The sequence below is a fragment of the Mytilus californianus genome, unplaced genomic scaffold, assembly GCF_021869535.1.
Source record: "Mytilus californianus isolate M0D057914Y unplaced genomic scaffold, xbMytCali1.0.p SCAF_5, whole genome shotgun sequence".
Classification (NCBI taxonomy): Eukaryota; Metazoa; Mollusca; class Bivalvia; order Mytilida; family Mytilidae; genus Mytilus; species Mytilus californianus.
The window spans coordinates 79,198,847-79,222,069 of record NW_026262701.1 but is presented as its reverse complement, the minus strand read 5'-3'; the positions used below and the strand labels follow the sequence as shown (position 1 = coordinate 79,222,069).

At 32.5% G+C, this 23,223-nt stretch overlaps 2 protein-coding genes across 7 annotated transcripts in view; both read right to left on the bottom strand.

Moving 5' to 3' along the window:
- Positions 1-23,123, bottom strand: part of LOC127701488 (katanin p80 WD40 repeat-containing subunit B1-like) — a 41,085-nt gene extending 17,962 nt beyond the window's left edge. For all 3 annotated transcript variants that reach the window (XM_052205368.1, XM_052205369.1, XM_052205370.1), the window contains exons 1-11: positions 22,979-23,123; positions 14,720-14,850; positions 14,015-14,132; positions 12,254-12,354; positions 6,932-6,973; positions 5,132-5,215; positions 4,558-4,673; positions 4,022-4,093; positions 2,819-2,969; positions 2,025-2,078; positions 1,485-1,540 (exon numbers count right to left, since the gene is read on the bottom strand). In XM_052205368.1, the coding sequence (XP_052061328.1) occupies positions 1,485-1,540; positions 2,025-2,078; positions 2,819-2,969; positions 4,022-4,093; positions 4,558-4,673; positions 5,132-5,215; positions 6,932-6,973; positions 12,254-12,354; positions 14,015-14,132; positions 14,720-14,850; positions 22,979-23,009 (956 nt within the window). In that variant the 5' untranslated portion in view covers positions 23,010-23,123. The remainder of the gene's footprint in view (positions 1-1,484; positions 1,541-2,024; positions 2,079-2,818; positions 2,970-4,021; positions 4,094-4,557; positions 4,674-5,131; positions 5,216-6,931; positions 6,974-12,253; positions 12,355-14,014; positions 14,133-14,719; positions 14,851-22,978) is intronic.
- LOC127701473 (zinc finger protein 507-like) overlaps positions 1-23,223 on the bottom strand; it is a 323,989-nt gene that overhangs the window by 221,281 nt on the left and 79,485 nt on the right. The window contains exon 3 of one of the 4 annotated variants that reach the window (XR_007982054.1): positions 19,637-19,654. The exons of the other annotated variants lie outside the window; for them this stretch is intronic. The gene's annotated coding sequence lies outside the window, so the exon portion shown is untranslated. Of the gene's footprint in view, positions 1-19,636; positions 19,655-23,223 lie in introns of those variants that run through there. 4 annotated transcript variants of the gene reach the window in all.

Genomic DNA, 23,223 nt, shown 5'->3' with positions numbered 1-23,223 from the left:
CTGTAAAGGTGACATATTTATAACATTAATAACATTATACAATAAATTCTAATATGACGTTCTTCAAATGCTTTGAGTACACACCCGTGGTAAAATATGAATATATTGTATGTCAGCTGATCGGCAATGTCATGATTTGTTTGGGCTGTTCCAATCATACTCCCACCTCAAATATTTTTTTATGAATAAGCTACCCGATGACAATCGGTTTAAATGACGTCATTGAATGATGACGTAAGAATATAAGCATTTTACGGGAAAATGCATGGTTGTGAAACTGAAAGTCATCAAATCAAGGAAAAATAAACAAACGATAATGAAATTTGTTACATATAAGTAAGGTTATCATTTAAATTCATCCAAACCTATCTAAGTATCTTATTGTAAATAGTTTAAGCATGTCTATAGTTCAGTTTTCTCTGTTTTTTTAAGTTAGTTTAATGATGAGAGCAAATGTTTGCCTTCACCTAGAGCGCTTCTATCCAAAAGAATTGCCGTATATGTCCTATTAGAATAGAAATAATTCATGGGGGCTTGAATTTAAATTGATTTTACAACGGGTTTTCCCTTTATGCCGATATTTTACCCCTCGCTATCGCTTGTGGTATAATATTTAGCATAAAGGGTCAAACTGGAGTAAAATCAGTATAAATTCAAGCCCCCATGAAGTATTTTTAACCAGATACCTAGTTTAAACAAAATAAAGTTTTCTAACATTTCCTGATAATTACGTTTATACAAAAACACTGGCATTAAGCAGCCTATTTGAGTTAAACATTTTCTTTACATGTGGCATTTAAAACATTTAATGTTTAAAATATTTATTAATTTCTACATGGTAAATAGCTCATTTTAGAACTCTTGGTTTAATGTGCAGGTACTTTTTGTTTACCTTTATTTGCTTGTTAGTTCATGTATATACAATAAGGACAATAACACGTTGATAAACTACATACCCTGTTTAGTACTAGAACCACACACTGATCTTGATTTAAATATGCAAGACATAACAATATCTTGGGAGAAATTTCATTTTACATGGACACATGATTATGATGCCAAGCCAACCAGTCTTTGCTATTACTCCTAAATTCAGTAATGTTGGAGTACAAGCAGTAAATACCAATTTTAAAGTTTTTGTTTCAATGCAGCTAGAGTTTGAACCCCAACCTCCTGTAGTTAGGACAAGCATGCTAAAACAAGACCATCATCATTGTGGTAACAAAAGTAACTTATTCCATAAAATTATTTTACATTTAAACTTTACAATAATATATTATCAACAATGAACATATCTTGTATTCTATTTATAATTTTCTTCTTCTAATTTAATCAACAATAATTAGCCTCACTGTTAAAAGGTCCTTTGAACATTCAAAGATGGGTTTTAAGTTTTGATTAAATCGGCAAATATACAAACCATTTCATGCAATATTTGTCAACAATTATTACAAATCTACCTTTTAAGTTATAGCATTATGTACCTGTTCAGTTGCTGTTGTCCTTCCTGATTAGGTACACCTCCAAATGGGTGAACTCTCTAAAATAATTATATGCAAATGTATAAATTTTTAGGACAATACAAAACAACATAACATCGAGAGACTTCATGTTGGAATTTTCATCTAATTTGTACAAAGCTGTTTATTCTTTCGTATGTACATTTCTGCATGAAGTACAGACACCAACCTTTTGATACTGAAGTCCATTTTTTAAATATCATTGAGACAGGAAGACAAGTAGTAATGATTTATAACCTATTTTTCATTAAAAATAATACAGTGACAAGGAGATATACCAGAACTGTCAAATTAACAGATTTTGAAATTAAAAAATAAAATAAAATAATGCTACATGTTGCAAGTATCTGTAAAGAATAAACTTTTCCTTTATCTCATTATGATTTGCTATCGCCAGTCTTTTTGTATTGATTTTGCAAAAAAAAAGGATTTACATTAGCAGCAAGCTGACGAGAATTTAGATTGGATTTTTAAAGTGCAAAATATGATAGCTATATAGGTTACCTGTACATCCACAACATAACATGAGACATTGGTCTGTGAAAAGGAAGCTCCTATCTACAATAATACAGTAAAATAATGAAATTCTAAAAAGTGAAAAATCAACAGCGGAAAAGAAGATGTAATTATAGCTACTTATTAAGTAAAGTCTACTTTATATTAATTTTAAGAAATAATTGAGGCCAGAGTTTGTTTGGGGGAAAAAGAAGGATATAGTGTCAATCTACATGATGTTTGTTTAATGGGGGTTTTGATGCATTTGTACAAGGTCAGGACATAATTTATTGGTAAAGCAGTCATAAATTACTGTAACAAATTTTATTGGTAAAGCTGTCAATAGTACCATGGCAAAAAGTTTTATTCGTAAAGCAGTTTATATTGCCATGGCACCAAGTTTTACTGGTACAGCAATCCCTTATTTCATGACAACAATTTTTATAGGAAAATCAGTCCTCTCAATACCATGACAACAAGTTATATAGTTAATGCAGTCCCTAGATGGCTAAAGTACTAGGTAAAATTACATTTGTGTTTACTTCATATATTTAAATTCTCCTTGGCAAATAAAGTTTAACACCAGCTGCATGATAAAACTCATAAAAATTATCTATTGGTGCTGTAATGTTGAAATACATTGTACATTGTTTCTTTCAAGTTTCTGTATAACAAAAGTTTTGTAAAAACATCAAAACAGTCCAATGTACTTTACAATGAGTTAGAATTTAAACATTGGTATGATACAGATATCTCATCTAATCAAGAAATAAAAGAAACTCAAACATTATAATCAAACATACTAATTGGTTCTGTGTGAGTGTTATATCTGCCACATCGCCCCATGATATAGGTATAGAATCATGACACTCTGATGGTTCCCACCCATAAACTTTCAACAGATCTTTACCACCACTAAACAGACACAATCCATCAGGATGAAATGCCATTGATCTGCAAAGGAAATAAAAATAGTTATCTACTGAGCAAAAAGAACAATAACTTTTGGTGCAGCACTTAATCAATGATCAGATAAAATATTCAATTAAGTATGATCAGAGACATTAAAATGCCAGCAGAAATTCATCATTTAGGTCTTTCCCATAACAAATGGAAAGATCTTACTATATTTCATATGATTAATCATTTTAATTTCTTTGGAGCTAAAAATGATTATGTAAGTATGAAACTCAATAGATATATACCAATTTGGAATTTTGTGGTATAATAAGCCAAAAGTAGTAGCCTTTTTCCAAACATTTTGCTTTTATAATTCAATAGTCTGAAAATCTAACCTAAATGACGATCAATCAATGATTAAAAGACAAGACATAGTATAACACAATGCATCTCATGCATGAACTTTTCTTTGTCAACTCTTAGACATACTTGCAATAAACCTTTACAAACAGATTAAGATGAGGGGGCTATATACAATAATTTGTTAATAAATTGTTCCATAAAAAAATAACATTCTACTATGACTTTCTTCAAATGCTTTGAGTACACACCTGAGGTAAAATGAGAATATATTGAATATCAGCTGATTGGCAACGTTATGATTTATTTATTTTTAAAAACAAACCCCCATGAATTATTTCTTAAATTAATCTTAATAAAAGAACAGAGTTCCAATGTCCCCATGTTGCACATATTTTATATTTCCAAGGGACATAACTCTTTTAAAAGAAGTCGATCAGCCACCATTATAGAACTTGTCCGAGATATTGCTGATATTAACCTATAGTATAAGTTTTATAAAAATCTAGCAAGAATTGTACATGTGAGAGCGCTAACAAGACCAGACGGATGGACGGACGGAGGGACGCCCGGTATTTCCATGTCCCCCGCAACACGTTACGAGGGGGACTAAAATGGTCAATTTGAAGCGAGATATTCTTAAAACAATTTGAAAATTAAACTGTTGCTAAATTTCTTCCTAATACTTATACTTGTTTATGCGAGATTCATTAAAATGATAAATATGCATTTCTACATGTAATTACCTGATTGGTGTAGAGTTACCATCTGTTGATGAGACCATACTAAATGTTTCTAAATCCCAAAATTTTATTGTTCTACAAAAGAGTATTAATTTTGTTTAGCTATTTGCATACAGTATGAATTAATAAAGTGTAATCACTTTAAATTCTATTGATTAAACAGCATATTCAATATTTTCCATCAAAATATTCTTTAGTAAACAGTTTTTGTTTATCAAATCTGATTTCACAATGAAAAGCTCGACTACATATGGCCAAGTTCAGTTAATGAAACAATTAACTGCAAAATAAAAGCCCACTAAAAATGCATTACAAATACATCTTCTTGTACTCTTGTTCTTCTGTATAAATACAATCATTAAATCTTAAAAACATATCTTCAATGTTTAAATTTCAGGTCTTTATCAAAACCAGATGCTTGTGTTTTTCTAAAGGGTCTCATAACAATAATTAAAAAAATAAAGATTAGCATAGAGTTGACCTGTGGCCATCTTCAATTATTGAGAATTTTTTCACATTGAATATGAACTAATACTTACTTATCTGAGCTACCTGTTCCAAGTAATAATTCTTTAGGATGAAACTCTACAACATTTACCGGACCACAGTGTAAATTCAGTGTTGTTAATACTTTCCCTGCTGTTAAGTCCCAGATCTATGTAAACAAAACAAAAAACACTCATTTCATGATCATGTTCATTTAATCTTTTAGGTAAAGTACTTAAAAATTTCCATCTCAATTCTGTAATACAGCACACTAAACTAAAAAAGACAAATGGAAACACATTGTTTGTTTGAAATGTCTATGTTTAAATATTATTGTTTTTGTTTTTTATCAAATGAATTTGGTGTTGATGGCAGAACTTTGGTAAAACTGGTCAACAACTTCATTGCCTAGACTTCGATAGAGCTTAACATATTGTTACAGACACTTTAAGGACCATATGTTGTCTTCTAGATGTCCTTTGATTTGATAGAGATGTTGGGTTGCTGTCTCATTTGCATATACCAACATGTTTCATTCATAACAGACAAATGAAAATGTATAACTGTGCCTCACATTCCTTTAAAGACCATAAGATCAATAGATTGCTAGATTTAATCTTTACTAACCTTTACTAGACCATCAGCTCCACCAGAAGCTATCAATTTACCATCTGGACTGAATCTTAGGCAATTTACACAATCTGTATGACCCTGAAATAAACATATTGTCAAATAAAATAGTGTTTGAAAATAACAGTTCCATTCTATAAAATATCTTAATGCATAATATGGAGAAAACAATCTCAAATATGCAAAGAATTAAATATTGAACAGTTAATATGCAGGCAATTTCTTTAAAGTCATTACAAAAAGAAAAGAAAATTCATTTCTTCTCTAACTCAAAATGCAAAACATGTATATTATATAGCAGTATATGTACAGATGTAAAAAATATCAATGGCCTTTAATTTTTCACAATAATAGTTGTATTTTAAAAGAACACCATAAATAGCTACTACGACCATACCATAAAATTGCTGGCAAACCCTTAGATTTTTTTTAAATACATGTAATTGTGATAATTTGTCACAAGTTTTGCCAACTTTAACCCTGCCTTAGCCAAATATCTAAGAAAATGTGTTAATTGTCAATCTAGGTACAATCGATAATCTCCACTCCACTGTGTAAATTACAAACAAATAATAAATACCAATAACATTCAAATTACAGAAACTATTCTAAACTTGTTGCTAGGTGTGGATATTATTGCTACTGCATTTTAAGTTACAACCCCAAGCTGTATGACATTGATGAAAGTATTCTAAGCTTCATTTTTACCCAGAAATACAATGTATTAGTAATACTATATTATTACAGGATTTTTCTGGTCAATACACAGATGTTTATCCTGTCAGAATATAACAAAAAGCACTGCAGACATTTTTTTAATTTGTATTATTGTAAGACAGTTGTAATTATTACTTTGTGAGGAAACTGTATATACATAAAAAAGTGTTTTGGATCATGCTAAAATTAACATTTTTATGTGGAACTCACCTGTGATGACTCATCCTGAATTTAATTTTATGCAATACAGGTTTTGATTTACTAACACTTTTTATGTTGTTATGTTTTAAAGGTTTTCTTTTTTTTTTAAACAAATTATTCTTTATTTTAGTAAAGCTGTGTGTACAAATTGTTTAAGGATACAGCTTTCTCCTTTTAAGCCCTGAATACTATAAATAATAGGCTCAGGGTTACATATGGCTAAACACATCTTCATATTATAATTTATTATTCTCCTGATAGAAAACAAGCTTTTCATTATTAAATTTTTTTACTACAAAAACGTCCTTAACAATAATAAAACAAAATGTTGTAGTTGGTATTTTATTTGACAGTTTGTGAGTATATTGCAATATCTTTTTTGTTTTCTGTTTTATCTGTTTTTCTATGATAAATCTAAATCATTGCAATTTGGTAGATTTTAACAAGGGCTCCCTATCAAGATGCAAGTTCCATTGGTTCTTATAAAAAATCTGGTACCCAAGATTGGTTAGCTCATACAAGACAGGGGACTAGTAACCTACCAATTCTAGAAATACAAGTGAAACTGCGAGCTTCTGCTCACTGATGATACCCCTGCCCAAATATGGATAATTCTAATAGTGTAAAAATATTTTAAGTGTTCAGTAAACAGGAAGTTGTTGAGTGATGAATCTGAAAACACATCACACAGTATAGCTCACTCATATAAACCTTGAAACCAAATTTCAGAAATCCTTGTAACGTAGTACCTGAGGAAAATGCGATGAAAAAATATTCATGGGACGGACGGACAGACAGACCGACAGACAGAGGTAAAACAGTATACCCCCACTTTTTCAAAGCGGGGGTATAATAATTGTTTAGACAATTTGTACATACCTTATAATTATATATACAACCCTTCCTTCTTATATCCCATAACTGAAAAAAAACAAAGAAACAATATAAGTGCGTAGTTATTAATTGGATTTGCATTTTTTTTTCAAATTTGCATATATATTGGTCAGGTATATGTATAGATATATCATTTTTATAAAAATATGTCCCTTTTTATTAATGCCAATATTGTCCATAACTTCATGCATTTTTTAATATATATTTTTTTAATTCATATCTGTCCAAGAAACTGATTAGCAATTAATTACTAGAATCCCTCCAAAAAATGGAAGAAAAAATATAATCAAGAATTTATAATATTAGAATAACATATCTTCCTTCAGAAAGTTTTTTTTAATTCAACAGCATTCATTTGTTTATAGTAGAAACAACTATTTTGAAGCCAAAATGACTTCAACCTCTAAATCAGCCTTCACATTAACTATTATTTTTTTTCAGTATGAATTCTGTGAATGATACAATACACCTTAATGCTATTTTGGAATCTGTGACACTTGAACTATTGACGTGATACAACAATCACTTTTCCTTTGTGGCGTCAGACATTTTCTATTGTGTTGTCAAAATTTCACGGGAACCTTTGTGATATCCAGTCATGGCAGTCAAATAGTGATAAGGTGTATTGATGTAACTGAGTGCTTTCCCTTGAGGTAAATCTCAACTGAAAATTTACAATTCTAATATTTTGATATTTTCAATTTAAAAAGTGGTGAACCAACACCTGAGGTAGTAATTCTGCGGTTGGGTAATAGCGGGTGGATACCACGCGGTATTCACAGTTGTCTTTCACTATAAAAGCAAATAAACGACATTAAAGACAACACCACCCATCAATTACCGCATGGTGATTAATTTATTATGGTCAACATGTTTCGCCAACAATCGTGGCGTCTTCAGGACAATTACAATATTGAAAAATTACATTGAAGTACAGATTCTGCGGTTGTGCGGTTCACAGAATTTAAAGTCATAATGAACGTAGTCTTGACGACGTTATTGTTTACAAAATGAAAGTGAAAGTAAAAACAGTATAAATAGAAATTGAAAATGTAAAATAAAAAGTTATAAATAGAATGTTAGTTTTTTCTTGTCTTGTAGCAATTAATTGTGAAATTATTGTCTATTCCATTCATTTCAATGTTCGGATATTCTCCTGGGATATGTCTATATCCTTCAAGGCCTTCATAGCTAGAATATACTGATAACTTCAAGGCTGTTTCTAAAGTGGTTACTGTATAAATAAATTCCTGTTCCGGTGGTATGGTTATTTCTTCTGGTTGTAATTCTTCTTCCTCCTCGTCACTGCTGATGTATAAATCTGCTGCAAGATCTATAGTATTATTGTCGAGATCTGATTTTGCTATAACACGGAAAGTAGGTGTTTTTTTCCAATCGATTTTCTTAGTAGCCTCCATTGGTGGTATCAACGGCTTGATTTTTTCAGCTAATTCTCGTGGTGTTTTGTCCTCTACTATAAGTCCCTTCGAATTGAATATATTGTGATCTGTTTTCATATGCCTATGTGCCGAGTCCCTCCTAATAAAGGACTTGTTGCACCAGGAACATGAAAAATTGGTTACTGTCGGTCTGTGGTATGTGTTAAAATGTCTTCTTAAACTGCTCACATTCTTGTAGTTCTTTTGGCATCGGGTACAGTTTAAGGAAAGCGGTTCTTGCGGTTTACGTGGAGTTGTTTTCGTTTTTGCCATTATCTTCTTATGTTGAGTCCCCACGGCGATTGCGTACTCAAGTAGTGAATATATGCTTCTTCTGTGCGTAGTCGTATGTTGACGTTGGCAACGGTGGTTTTGATGCCTGTTATTGTTACGTCGTTTGTATTGTGACCTTCTGCGCTAAAATGCTTCGAAACGGGTTTATGTTCGTTTTTATTCTTGATGTCATTCATGTGCCCGTAAAATCTCTCACAAATGGTGTTCCCTGTTTGACCTATTTATTGTTTGCTGCATTTTTTGCATTTGATTATATATATAACGCTGGTGGTTAAGCATGTGATCGGTTCCGTGATTTTAATTGTTTTTCCGTTTGAGTGGCTTTTTATTTCTGTTGAATGGGTCATCTTTGTGCAGATATGGCAATTCCGGCCGCACGGCCGGTTTCCTTTTGGGTTTGGCGGTTTTATGTCTGTGTTAACTAATAATTGGCGTAGGCTGGTGGTTTTACGTGTGGTTACATCAAATTTCATACGGGACATATGGTATTTTTCAGGTGATCTTTCTAGGATGCCTTTCCGTTGGTTGATAATTTTTCTTATTGTTGGGTTGTATGGGTGGTGGGTGATAATGAATTGTACATTTCCTTCTGTGGTTCCAATTCTTGGTGTGAAGAGTTCGTTCCGATCTTTATCGTTTGCATTTTTGATAGCCTTTTCTATGATTTCCGGGGGGTAGCCTCTTTTTATAAAGTTTTCTTTCATCTTTTGTGTGTGTAACTGGTAGTTATCTATTGTGCTGCATATGCGTCTGATCCTTATGGCTTGACTGTAGGGTATACTGTTTTTTTGGTGTAGCGGATGACATGACTTGTATCGTAGGTACAGATTTGCATCGGTTGGTTTTTTGTACAATGTGGTTGTAAGATTTCCTTCTTTGTCTATTATAACTCTTGTGTCTAAGAACGGTATCGATGTTTCGCTTATTTAGAAAGTAAATTTAATCGAGTGGTGAAAATCGTTGAAGTCCGACATGAAGGCATCCAATGCCTCGCGATTGTGGGGCCAAATCATAAAGATGTCGTGGATATATCGATACCACACAAGTGGTTTGTGTGGTTGTGTGTTGAGAAAATTTCGTTCTAATTTGTCCATAAATATTATAGCATACTCAGGTGCCATTTTTGTGCCCATGCTAGTCCCGCGTTTTTGTAAATAGTAATTGTTCTCAAATCGGAAGCAGTTGCAGGTCAGTATAAAATGTATCCATCTTAAGACCATCCAGGTGGGTATTGTTTGTTCCTCTCTTGTGTCTAGCATCTCTTTGATGGCGAGTAGTCCTTCTCTATGTGGAATTGATGTGTAAAGTGCCGAAACGTCTGCGGTTATTAGAATGCTATTTGCAGGTACCGGGCTTATGTTTTTTATTTTCATTAGGAATTCGTTAGTATCTCTTATGTATGAATTAATGTTTTTTATTAGAGGTTTAAGTATATCATCTGTGACTTCGGACATTCTTGATGTGGGTGCGTCTACAGCGGAGACAATTGGTCTTCCCGGATTTCCCGGTTTGTGGATCTTCGGTAGTGTATAAAAAATCGGTGTCCTCCATTGTTTGGGAATGAGGTATTTCTCTAAATTCTTGTCCATCTTGTTTTTCATTATGTTGAGAAAGTCCGTGAATTTCTTTATAAATTGGGGGTTGAGATCGTCTTCTACTTTCTTGTAGATACTTTCATCGTTTAGTTGTCTGTATACTTCATTTAGATAGTCGGTTTTGTTCATAACTACGACGGCTCCTCCTTTGTCTGCGGGTTTGATTATTATATCCTGGTTGTTCCGGAGTTCCTTTAATGCCTTAAACTCGTCTGGGTGCAAGTTTCTGTGCGGTTTGTTTGTATTGGTGGTTTGGTTGTTGGTTATCTCTTCTGTGATTACGTTTATATATTAAGGATCTAGACAAATATATAAACGTAATCACAGAAGAGATAACCAACAACCAAACCAGAAGGAAATGTACAATTCATTATCACCCACCACCCATAGAACCCAACAATAAGAAAAATTATCAACCAACGGAAAGGCATCCTAGAAAGATCACCTGAAACATACCATATGTCCCGTATGAAATTTGATGTAACCACACGTAAAACCACCAGCCTACGCCAATTATTAGTTAACACAGACATAAAACCGCCAAACCCAAAAGGAAACCGGCCGTGCGGCCGGAATTGCCATATCTGCACAAAGATGACCCATTCAACAGAAATAAAAAGCCACTCAAACGGAAAAAACAATTAAAATCACGGAACCGATCACATGCTTAACCACCAGCGTTATATATATAATCAAATGCAAAAAATGCAGCAAACAATAAATAGGTCAAACAGGGAACACCATTTGTGAGAGATTTTACGGGCACATGAATGACATCAAAAATAAAAACGAACATAAACCCGTTTCGAAGCATTTTAGCGCAGAAGGTCACAATACAAACGACGTAACAATAACAGGCATCAAAACCACCGTTGCCAACGTCAACATACGACTACGCACAGAAGAAGCATATATTCACTACTTGAGTACGCAATCGCCGTGGGGACTCAACATAAGAAGATAATGGCAAAAACGAAAACAACTCCACGTAAACCGCAAGAACCGCTTTCCTTAAACTGTACCCGATGCCAAAAGAACTACAAGAATGTGAGCAGTTTAAGAAGACATTTTAACACATACCACAGACCGACAGTAACCAATTTTTCATGTTCCTGGTGCAACAAGTCCTTTATTAGGAGGGACTCGGCACATAGGCATATGAAAACAGATCACAATATATTCAATTCGAAGGGACTTATAGTAGAGGACAAAACACCACGAGAATTAGCTGAAAAAATCAAGCCGTGGATACCACCAATGGAGGCTACTAAGAAAATCGATTGGAAAAAAACACCTACTTTCCGTGTTATAGCAAAATCAGATCTCGACAATAATACTATAGATCTTGCAGCAGATTTATACATCAGCAGTGACGAGGAGGAAGAAGAATTACAACCAGAAGAAATAACCATACCACCGGAACAGGAATTTATTTATACAGTAACCACTTTAGAAACAGCCTTGAAGTTATCAGTATATTCTAGCTATGAAGGCCTTGAAGGATATAGACATATCCCAGGAGAATATCCGAACATTGAAATGAATGGAATAGACAATAATTTCACAATTAATTGCTACAAGACAAGAAAAAACTAACATTCTATTTATAACTTTTTATTTTACATTTTCAATTTCTATTTATACTGTTTTTACTTTCACTTTCATTTTGTAAACAATAACGTCGTCAAGACTACGTTCATTATGACTTTAAATTCTGTGAACCGCACAACCGCAGAATCTGTACTTCAATGTAATTTTTCAATATTGTAATTGTCCTGAAGACGCCACGATTGTTGGCGAAACATGTTGACCATAATAAATTAATCACCATGCGGTAATTGATGGGTGTTGTTGTCTTTAATGTCGTTTATTTTGATATTTTGTAAAGCAAACAGAGACATAAATGGATGAAAACCAATTGTTCATATGACATTTCATTAAATATGAGGTTTTATTACCTAATACATTTCAATATTTACCTTTATATTGTAGTCTAATGACCCAGAGGCTGCATAATCACCATAGGGATGGAAATCTAAACTACGAATACTCGACTTGTGACCTGTTAATGTCCTTATGACTGTAAACACAAATATTTGTAGTGTATTTAAATGACGATTTCTTGCTTTCTTGTTATTAATACAATTCGATATGAGATTTAAATATTCTTCTTGTGCTTGTACTTGACAACTAATGTGGATATTTTAACAATCTTAAATATATACCATATGTTTATAATGTACTTTATCATTTTTTTTATATATAACCACCACAAAGGAAGGGATATTAGTAATCTCAATGTTCATTCATCACTTGATTTGTCTGTTGTCAGCCACAGGTCACTTTTTCAGATTATAATTGAATCAGAGTTCGCAAAAACTTATTTCGACCCGTCGGTCATGTGACCGACAAAGCATGATTATTTGTCAGTCCTACAAAATTTTAGCCAGTCCTACAAAATCTGTCAATTTTATCCTGAAATAAAATTAATAACATATTTTATAGAAAAATAACTTTATTAATATTAGTTTGATTCTTCGCACCCACAGGCAAATTAACAATGAAGGACCAGTTCAGGTCTTCTGATTGTTCTTATTTAAAGTCATCTTCACTATCCATTTCATCATCTGAATCGCTTTCTCGGCTGTTACAGTATTTGTTTGCTCCATTGAAGGGTTCAATCGCCGATTGTTTGCCAGGGATGGCTCTATGAACAAATTTAGTAGGCCACGTGTAAATCGCCGCTTTGGTTTGTTTATAATAAATCCATAAACCAGTACCGGAAATTGGCAGTGAGTACATCTGATAACCGATGTAAACACTTATTGGAAACAGTTGCGGTACATCTAATAACCGATGTAAACAAGTGCCGAAATATGCACTACAACGGCCATTTTTACATTGGTCATCGGGACTGGCACTAGCCTTCAAAATACTGGTCCGAGCCTCATTTTGACCGATAGGACCGACAGGACCGACCATTTTCGCGAACTCTGATTGAATCATTTCTTAATCAAATATTTTTTTACAGAATGCTATTCAAATACTATAAAATACAAGTGGAGATAATAAAAATACAGTTTAAGAGTTATCACCCTTAGATCCTCTTCAAAATTGTGATTGTAAGGGAATAAGTTGTCCCTAGAGAGATTGCTCCAACATCTGACAGCATTTTTTATGACTTGTTGGGGGCTGTGGGAAGTCAGAGCACAGTCCATTTTGAAAACATGGAAGTTTCCAAGTTTTTATCTTGAAATAGTAAAAGATACATGTTAAAGCAGGTAAATCAAACATCATTTGATTCCTTATCCATTTTGCTCCATATATATATATATGAATATATAAGTTTTATTCATAGCACAAACAAAATCTTTATTCCTTTCAACCTTAAACATTTTTTATTTTGTACTTCCACTTTATAATCAATTTGTCACATGACTGTGTTCATGGTGTTTATTTCGTGTGCATGGAATTTGAAGAGTTTGTTGATGCATATGATATCAGTGACCTCATATATTAACAAATTCGGGTCTATATTGACTGTGCTCTGACTTCCCATGGCCACTAACAAGTCCTGAAAAAAAGCTGTTAGACATCAGAGAAATCTCAAACCAGGGATTCAGTAGGTTCGTCTGTGATCCCAAGATCACCCTATTCTAACTTAATGTATCTGTTTGTGTGTATTTAATAGTTTTAAATATATGTTCCGTGCAATACTTTTATTTAAATTTAGAATTTACTTTTAGCTTGTTCAAGATCCCAGATTTTGAGAGCACCAGACATGGACCCTGCCATTACCATTTCTTCATCAGGACCAAATCTTACACTCTCCACAGGTGTTGTATGACCTGTCAAGCTCTGTAAAATAGATATGGTTATTCAATATATTACCTACAATCAATTGTTAATGGAATAAAACTAATCGTAGTAGTAAAACAAAATGCCACGATACAAAAGAAGTGACAATGATAATGTACATGTACTTGAAATTTGTTAGATTAGACTTAATGCCATTTCTATGATTATGTACCAGTTTTTTTAAGCTATGTCAGAGTTCACCCAGATAATAAAAAATCCAGTGTAAATATGTAAATGTTCTGTGCAGATTTAGAAAATACTCCGACACGTAACAGCATTGACTATAAATGAACTGAAGCTAGAAGGCTATACATTTGTAATTTCATGAATAGTCTAGCTAATGTTACATTTGTTTATGAATGTGTGCAAAAGTGTATGAACAAAGTTGAGTACTTTTATTATTTAAATTCTAAATATGAAAATATAAATGGTAAACTAAAAAACATCACAGACTTTAATGCATCTATTTAAAATTTTAATTACAGCCGTTACCAAAATTCAAATTTTTGAAAGAGAAACCCTTAATTCTGACATTAAATATTTTAATGTACTTGGAAGAGGTTTCTGAGTACAATTCACAACATTACCATAATGCAATTTGGTTTTCCGACTGCCCATAGGTTTACTTTACGATCCTCCCCACCAGTCACTAAAACTCGTCCAGATTTCTGTCCTAATGCTAGGCAATTGACATTGGCACTGTGAGCCACAAACTCTTCTACAAACAAAATTATATAAATGGTTATTTATAGAGTACCATTTATAGAGTTGTGCATAATGAAAGTTTACTGCAAATTCATAGTTATTATCATACATGTACTTGATACCCATACATGAATGTAAAAAGCATAATTACTTTGCATCCTGGCCTCTATTAATTTAGTATGTTTTCATACACTGACAACATTTTTAAAAGCATTTCTGCTCTATGACATTTTTATTTTCTGATTTTCAGGGAACTGTTTCAACTTGAGCATGAGATAACATCAAAATTTGGAACAGTGGTATTTTTTTTTTGTTAAAATGAAATACCAGGTTCATCTGTCTGATCATTTGTGTATTCTGAATACAGAAGATATAAAGATGCTGTGTTCAACTGGTCAAGGGAACAATCTTCTTAAATTGCCCTGCCCTTTAAACAGTTTACAGACTACACAATTAACCACAAGTCCTCTACAACCCAGGCCAATGAAAATGTTGTTGGTCTAGTATAATTTTCTGAAAAAGCGGCCTCACTAGCCACAATATTTTAGGAATGATTCTAGCTGGCCTAGGGGGCAAGTAAAACTTTTGTTAAACATCTTGTTTGTCATCTAAAATAACCTGCTTGCAACTGCCCAGTAGATCTCTAATTTCTATCCTTGTTTATAACTTTATGTAACTTTTATACAGTTTCACAGGTATGATGTCAAAAATAATCAACTAAAATGAAAGGAAAAAATAACATCTGGTTTCATTTCCTTTATTAGAGTCAGCAAATATTTTTATAGAATGTAAAGTATGAGGAATTTTTTTCTGTATTAAATCAAACTATATTGTACTAATAGTATACAGTTAACTCCATTGATTGTAATCTTTTGTATACTACACTTTTGTTGTCATCAATGTGACAAAGGTTACAAATTTTCTGCTTCATTAAATATATATTTAACTCAAGGGCTGTAACAAAAATTTCTAGCAAATTTACGTTAAATTAATTTTATCGTTTTAAATGTAATTATAACATTAAACTTGTGTCAAATAAAAGGTTAGAACAAGACATTTAAATTGAAAACATGAACATAAAACCAAAACAGCTTTGAAAATAAAGTTATAACTTAGAACAAAAGTATGTCTCACCAAATCCACTGAAGATTGGCAAAATAAATTTCATGAATGAACAATAACATTTGCCCTACAAGTATTTGGGGTCTTTAAGAAACATACATGTACATGTATGATGCTCTGGTATAATAAGTTGTATAATACACATAGGCAAAAACAGTTGATTCTAGAAAAGGTACAGGTACATATATCTCCATAATTTGTTATGAATATATGATCCTCACAATATGGACACACATTATATCTATTGGAATATCCTAAAAATAAAATAATTCAAGCTTGGAAACAGTAGGAGTTTAGTGGATAACATATGCACCTTATTTGAAAAGTTAAGCCAAAATAGACTAAGTTCAAACTTTTGTCTTTTTAATAAAAATAATTCATCAAAATAAAAACTTTCTAGCTTGAAAACATTCTGAGTATTTTAGCTGACAAACAGTGCACAATTATACAAAATTAACAACAGCTAAATAGATTCATTTACTAATAAACTTTTGAATAATTACAGAAAACATAAAGATTCAATTGCAAACCATTAAATTAAATTAATTTCAAAAGAAAGACCCATGTCTGGTGATAGTTCCCTATACATTTTTCAGATAAACAGATGTATGTTAATCTTAGCTATATAACATGTATAACAGGGTTCATGTATCTTATTAATTTGGTCTTTATTAATTTGGTCTTTAGTTTACCGTCTTTACACCTCACTAATAAATACATGTAAAGAACAGCAATCCAATGCCAATGCAGATGTACATATTTGATCTGTCCAAGGGTAATAACTCAAAATAATTTGTTGGGGTTCTTTTAAACTTTTAAAATACCCAACAAGAAATGTAGGCATAAGATTACTCACAATGTTATTTTCGATATAATTTCTAATTCGAAGGGGCATTTGCAGATGAAAATAAATGTGGATAGTGTCCACATGTGGACACAGATGATGCCCCCGCTTGCATATCATATAGTTATAAAGGGACATAACTGAAGAACGGTAAAAGTGACGCTACCCAAATTTGAACTTGATCTGAGTTTTGTGGTAATAAGCATTGTGTGTAAGTCTCATAACATTTGGTTGAGGCTAACTAAAGTAGAGAACAGAAACTAATAAACTGCTTCGCTGAGCGCAGCTGGATACGCCCGCAGAGGTCCAACCCTGAACAGTTGGGGCAAAAATGGACACAATATTCAAGCTTGATAAAGGTCTGAATTTGGATTGTATTAAATATTTGACATATTATAGGTTTCTGAATAAATGTAGTCAAAGAACTTGAAATTGGTTATATGAATTGAATTTATATTCAATTAAAGATTTCTTGCTGTTGTGCAATACACTGTGCTGTTGTGCAATACTTAGTAAATCTGTTGTCAGACTATAAACAAACAAGTTCAATTAATTCTCAATGTCATATTAGAAATTTATGAAAATGTAAAGGGAGCTTACATCAATAGATATAAACAATTCACCAAAGTTTCATGAGAATTGCTGAAAGCATTTTTGAGTTATTGTCTGAAAACTGAAAAATCCCCCCTTTTTTAATGAATAAAACCCCATAACTCAGAAATGTAAAATGTAAAATTTATAAAATTCTAAACGGAGCTTACATCAATAGATATAAACAATTCACCAAAGTTTCATACTAACTGCTGAAAGCATTTATGATTTTGTGTCGGAAAACTGGAAAGTCCCCCTTTTTTTATGAATAAAACCCTGTAACTCGAAAACGTAAAATCTAAAATACATAAAAATTGAAAGGGAGCTCATGTCAATAGATATAAACAATTCACCACAATTTCTTGCAAGTTGGTGAAAGCATTCTTGAGTTATTGTCCGAAAACTGGAAAATCCCCCTTTTTTTAATGAATAAAACCCCATAACTCGGAAACGTAAAATCTAAAATTTATAAAAAACGAAAGGGAGCTCACGTCAATAGATACAAACAATTCACCAAAGTTTTATGCAAATTGGTTAAAGCGTTTTTGAGTTAATGTCCGACATGTTGACGACGGACGGACAGACGGACGGACGGACAGACGGACAACGGTATACCATAATACGTCCCGTAAACGGGCGTATAAAAATTCAGCAATTTTTCTATTTGTAAACACGCATAACTCTAGGACGGTTGTGTACAAGTTTTATAACATTTGGTTGAGACAAACTAAGGTTAGCGAATGGAACATAAAATTCAGCAATTTTTATGTTTATAAAGGGACATAACTCAAGAATGGTAAAAGTCTTGCCATCAAATTTCGTACTTAATCTGTATTATGTAGTAATAAGCATTGTGTATAAGTTTCATAACATTTGGTTGAGGCAAACTAAAGTTAGAAAACGGAAACAAAAAATTTGTACTTGATCTTAGTTTTGTGGTAATGAATATTGTGTATAGGTTTCATAATATTTGGTTGGGGCAAACTTAAGTTATAGAATGGAAACTAAAATCTTTGCAATCTTTCGATTTATAAAGGGGCAAAACTCAATAATGATTAAAGTGACACTACCCAAATTCAACTTGATCTGTGTTTTATCAGTGGAAGTCAAAATTAAACATTGCATTGTATAAAGCATTGATTGTAGTTGATTCAACTATAATCATGAACAAAGGAAAATAACTCCAATTTTAATAAAATGCTCCGCTGGGCGCAGCTTGATACGACCGCAGAAGTTGAACCCTGAACAGTTGGGGCAAGTATGGACACAACATTCAAGCTTGATACAGCACTGAATTTGGATTGTGATTAAATATTTGACACAGCACAGGTTTCTGACACAGAATGAATGTGGTCTAAGAACTTAAAATTTTTTAATTTACCTATTCAAACCAAATCATTATTATTTGCTTTTATATATAAATCAGAAATAACCAATTTAAAATGGAAAATTTTAAAGAAAAAAAATCCCCATCCCAAATTTTTTGAACCCCCTTATGATTCATCACCCCCAAACTCAATCCCAGCCTTCCCTTTGTGGTATGGTACCTGTAGTACAATTTCAGAGAGATCCATACACTTAAACACAATGGTCTAGAAACTAGAAAAATGCTTGTTTTTTGGCCCCAAATTCTGAATGTTTAGGGCAATTACCCCCAAACTCAAACCCAGCTTTCCCTTTGTGATATGGAACCTTGTAGTACAATTTCTTAAAGATCCATACACTTACACACAAGTTATTGTCCTCAAACTAGAAAAATGCTTGTTTTTTGCCCCTAATTCCTAAAAGTTTGAAGCAATAACCCCCAAAATCAATCCCCTTTGTGGTATGGTACCTTGCAGTACAATTTCAGAGAGATCCATACACTTGAACACAAGTTATTGTATGGAAACTAGAAAAATGCTTATTTTTGGCCCCTTATTCCTAAATGTTTTGGGCAATTACCCCCAAACTCAATTCCTGCTTTCCCTTTGGTATATGGAACCTTGTAGTACAATTTCAGAAAGATCCATACACTTACACACAAGTTATTGTCCTGAAACTAGAAAAATGCTTGTTTTTTGCCCCTTTTTGGCCCCTAATTCCTAATATTTTGAGGCAATTACCCCCAAAATCAATCCAAGCATTCCCTGTGTGATATGGAACCTTGTGGTACAATGTCAGAGAGATCCATACACTAACACATAAGTTACAAAAATGCTTATTTTTGGCCCCTTAATCCTTAACTGTTGGTACCATATTCCCCAAAATCAATCCCAACCTTCCTTTTGTGGTGTTGAACCTTATGGTAAAATTTCATAGAGATCCATTAACTTAAACTAAAGTTAGAGTGCGAAAACCATTGTGTCTTTGGACGACGACGACGCCAATGTCATACCAATATACGATAAAATTACTTGATATTTAGAACAAAATAAAAATTTTGCAATTTTTTCCATTACTAAAGGGGCATAACTCTAGAATGGTTAAAATGACGCCACCAAAATTCAAACTTGATCTGTGTTTTGTGGTAATAAGCATTGTGTATAAGTTTAATATCATTTAGTTGAGGCAAACTTAAGTTAGAGATTGGAAACGAAAAATTCAGCATTTTTTCCATTTGTAAAGGGGCATAACTATAGAACAATAGAAGTGACGCCACCAAAATTCAAAACTTGATCTGTGTTTTGTGGTAATAAGCATTGTGTATAAGTTTCATAACATTTGGTTGAGGCAAACTTAAGTAAGAGATTGGAAACGACAAAATTCAGCATTTTTACCTTTTGTAAAGGGACATAGCTCTAGAACGGTAAAAGTGACGCCACCAAAATTCAAACTTGATCTGTGTTTTGTGGTAATAAGCATTGTGTATAAGTTTCATAACATTTGGTTGAGGCAAACTTAAGTTAGAGAACGGAAACGATAAATACAGCAATTTTCCATTTGTAAAGGGGCACAACTCTAGAACAGTAAAAGTGACGCCACCAAAATTCAAACTTGATCTGTGTTTTGTGGTAATAAGCATTGTGTATAAGTTTCATAACATTTGGTTGAGGCAAACTTAAGTTAGAGAACGGAAACGATAAATACAGCAATTTTCCATTTGTAAAGGGGCACAACTCTAGAACAGTAAAAGTGACGCCACCAAAATTCAAACTTGATCTGTTTTTTATGGTAATAAACATTGTGTATAAGTTTCATAACATTCGGTTGAGGCAATCTAAAGTTAGAGAACGGAAACCAATTTTGGGATGTACGTACGTACAGACGGACAAGGGTAAAACTTAATGCCCCCTCCGCTACGGCAGGGGCATAAAAAGTGTTGCTTTGGTTTCTATTGACAATTTTCAATAATGCTTTTACAGGAATATGGCAGTTGTTATCACATAATCCGTTTCTATGTATGTTGGCGTTTGTTTTTGTAGCAGTTCAGTGTTTCTATTGTTCCGTTGTTTTCCTCTTATAGCTGATGTGTTTCCCTCGGTTTTGGTTTGTAACCCAGATTTGTTTTCACTTATTCGACTTATGACTATTGAACAGCAATATACTACTGTTGCCTTTATTTACAAATTGTCTGATAATCTCTTAAGTGTTTCAACATTGCTCAATTATGATATCATTCCTTTAGTTTCAAATAGCTTTAATATACCACGATATAGAATGTAAAACAAGAATTTACTGTGAGGTTAACAACAACATTCTCTATAGACATGATAGAGGCTGAGCAAAAAATTAAATAAAAATAAAAAATGGAAACTTGTACTACAGTAAATTCATACCAAATGGAAACTTGTACCAACTTATTCAAATTCACTCAAATGGTGTTAAATGTTGAATTTATGTGCCATTTTGAAAAAATGTTGAATTTTGAAATTGCAAAATTGAATATAAGTTACCAGTTTGAACCACCCTCAGCAATTTGTAAGTAAATCAAAGCAAACAATACTTTTGTAACAACATATAAAAAAGTGCAATCGATGTCATAAATTAATATATAACGAAACATTTTTTGAAAGGTGTTGCTATATTTTGTCTCTCCTGTTACCATGGTCAAACGAAATTTTCTGCTATTTATAAGGTCTTTTTTCATTTTAAACATATTTTTCGTGGCCAATAAAAAGACAAAGACATTGTAACTTTTAAATCAGTTCCTTTTATTATGTGTTAAAATATATGTAATTATATACTTTTAGAAGACATCTCAGTTAAATACATCATACATGATTTGAATAATATTAATGCTACGATTTTACAGTAGTACAAGTTCACAATGGTACCAGTTTGATACCCTCAGGGACTGATAGTCCACCAGCAGAGGTATCGACCCAGTGATGTAAAAAATTGAAAACAACACGTTTAATAATTTCATGTGTCCGAAGCGCTTTTCTTGATTTACCTTCATCAGGAACTCTCAATGCCAAACATTTGAAATCCTTGATGATTTCCTGTATTTTTCAAACCATTTTTACCTCCGTTATAAAAATCTGCCCCCTAATCAACATGGCTGCACTAACCGCAATGGGGCCTATTGTATGAGTTGACTAGCTTCTTTTTAAACTTTTAAAAGGAAGTCTCTCCGATGTATAAATCAATTAAACAAAAATTATGCAATAAATGGATTGATGATAGAAAATGGATCTCCTGTAGTTGGTGATCGCAATACTGGTATACCAGTATTGTGCACAATACTGGTATAAAAATTTTGTACCAGTATTGTATTCCAGTATAGTACCAGTATTGTGTTTTTTTTAAATAAACAATACATATAGGTAATTAATCTTTAAATTTATTAAAGGTGTCACATACATGTATATATGCATCATGAAATTAACATAATATTGACAATTTTATAAGGAATGATTGGACATATAGATTGTATGTTTAAATAATGGTACACTACGATTGTCATCAAAGAAAGTTTAAAATCATCTGTTTTTTTTTGTTCTTAAGGGAGCAGTACTGTCCCAGAATTTCAAAAAACTCTTTATTTTCTTCTATCTTTTCTTTCAGCTCTAGCGTTCTCCTTCCAAGTCTCATAGTAATATTCCTCTTAAATCTTTTTGAGTTCATTTAATCCCCCTTTGATCTTCAATATCTAATTTTGCTTAAAATTCATTTTTTTATTATACACCTTAAAGTATAGTCAACAATACAACTACAATACTGGATTATCAGTAATGTACCAGTATTGCTGTTTTTTTTTTCTAAAAAGTTACAATACTGGTACAAAATTTTTATATACCAGTATTGCGATCACCAACTACAGGAGTTTTAGAAAATTTCACATCCCATTCCCAATGATTAAAAATAGGATCAATTCAATTTCAGTGATTTTGAATACCCACACATTCCTAAATAACTGGATACAGAACAGAAGAAATTTGGTCTAAAAGATCATTCATTTTGGTATATCAATACATAATTTCATTTCAATTCTCTGGACGTTTATACTTTTGCTTTGGGTCAGCAGGGTTTAATAAATATGCCGAGCACTGATCTGCTCTGAAAATGTACAATGAGCTGAAGTGGAAATGCTGAAAATAAACGATGGTCATGTGGTAGCAACATAAATGTCTTCCTAAAAACAGTTTTACATTAAACTTACGCAGCTTCCATGCTCTTTTAGTGTGGGACATTTTGTTTCTTATTTATGTTGTTGATTCGATTATCTAATTTTAAATCTGAAATGTGCCAACAAAACGTTTTAAAAAGAAGAAATCCATGACTGTATTCGGAAATATGGCAATCGTTATTGAACGATAATAACAACAGATTTTCAATTGGCCTTCGAACAAACAGGAAACCAAAAATCAGCGAATTGACAAACACGTAACAAATTAAGATAAGGCT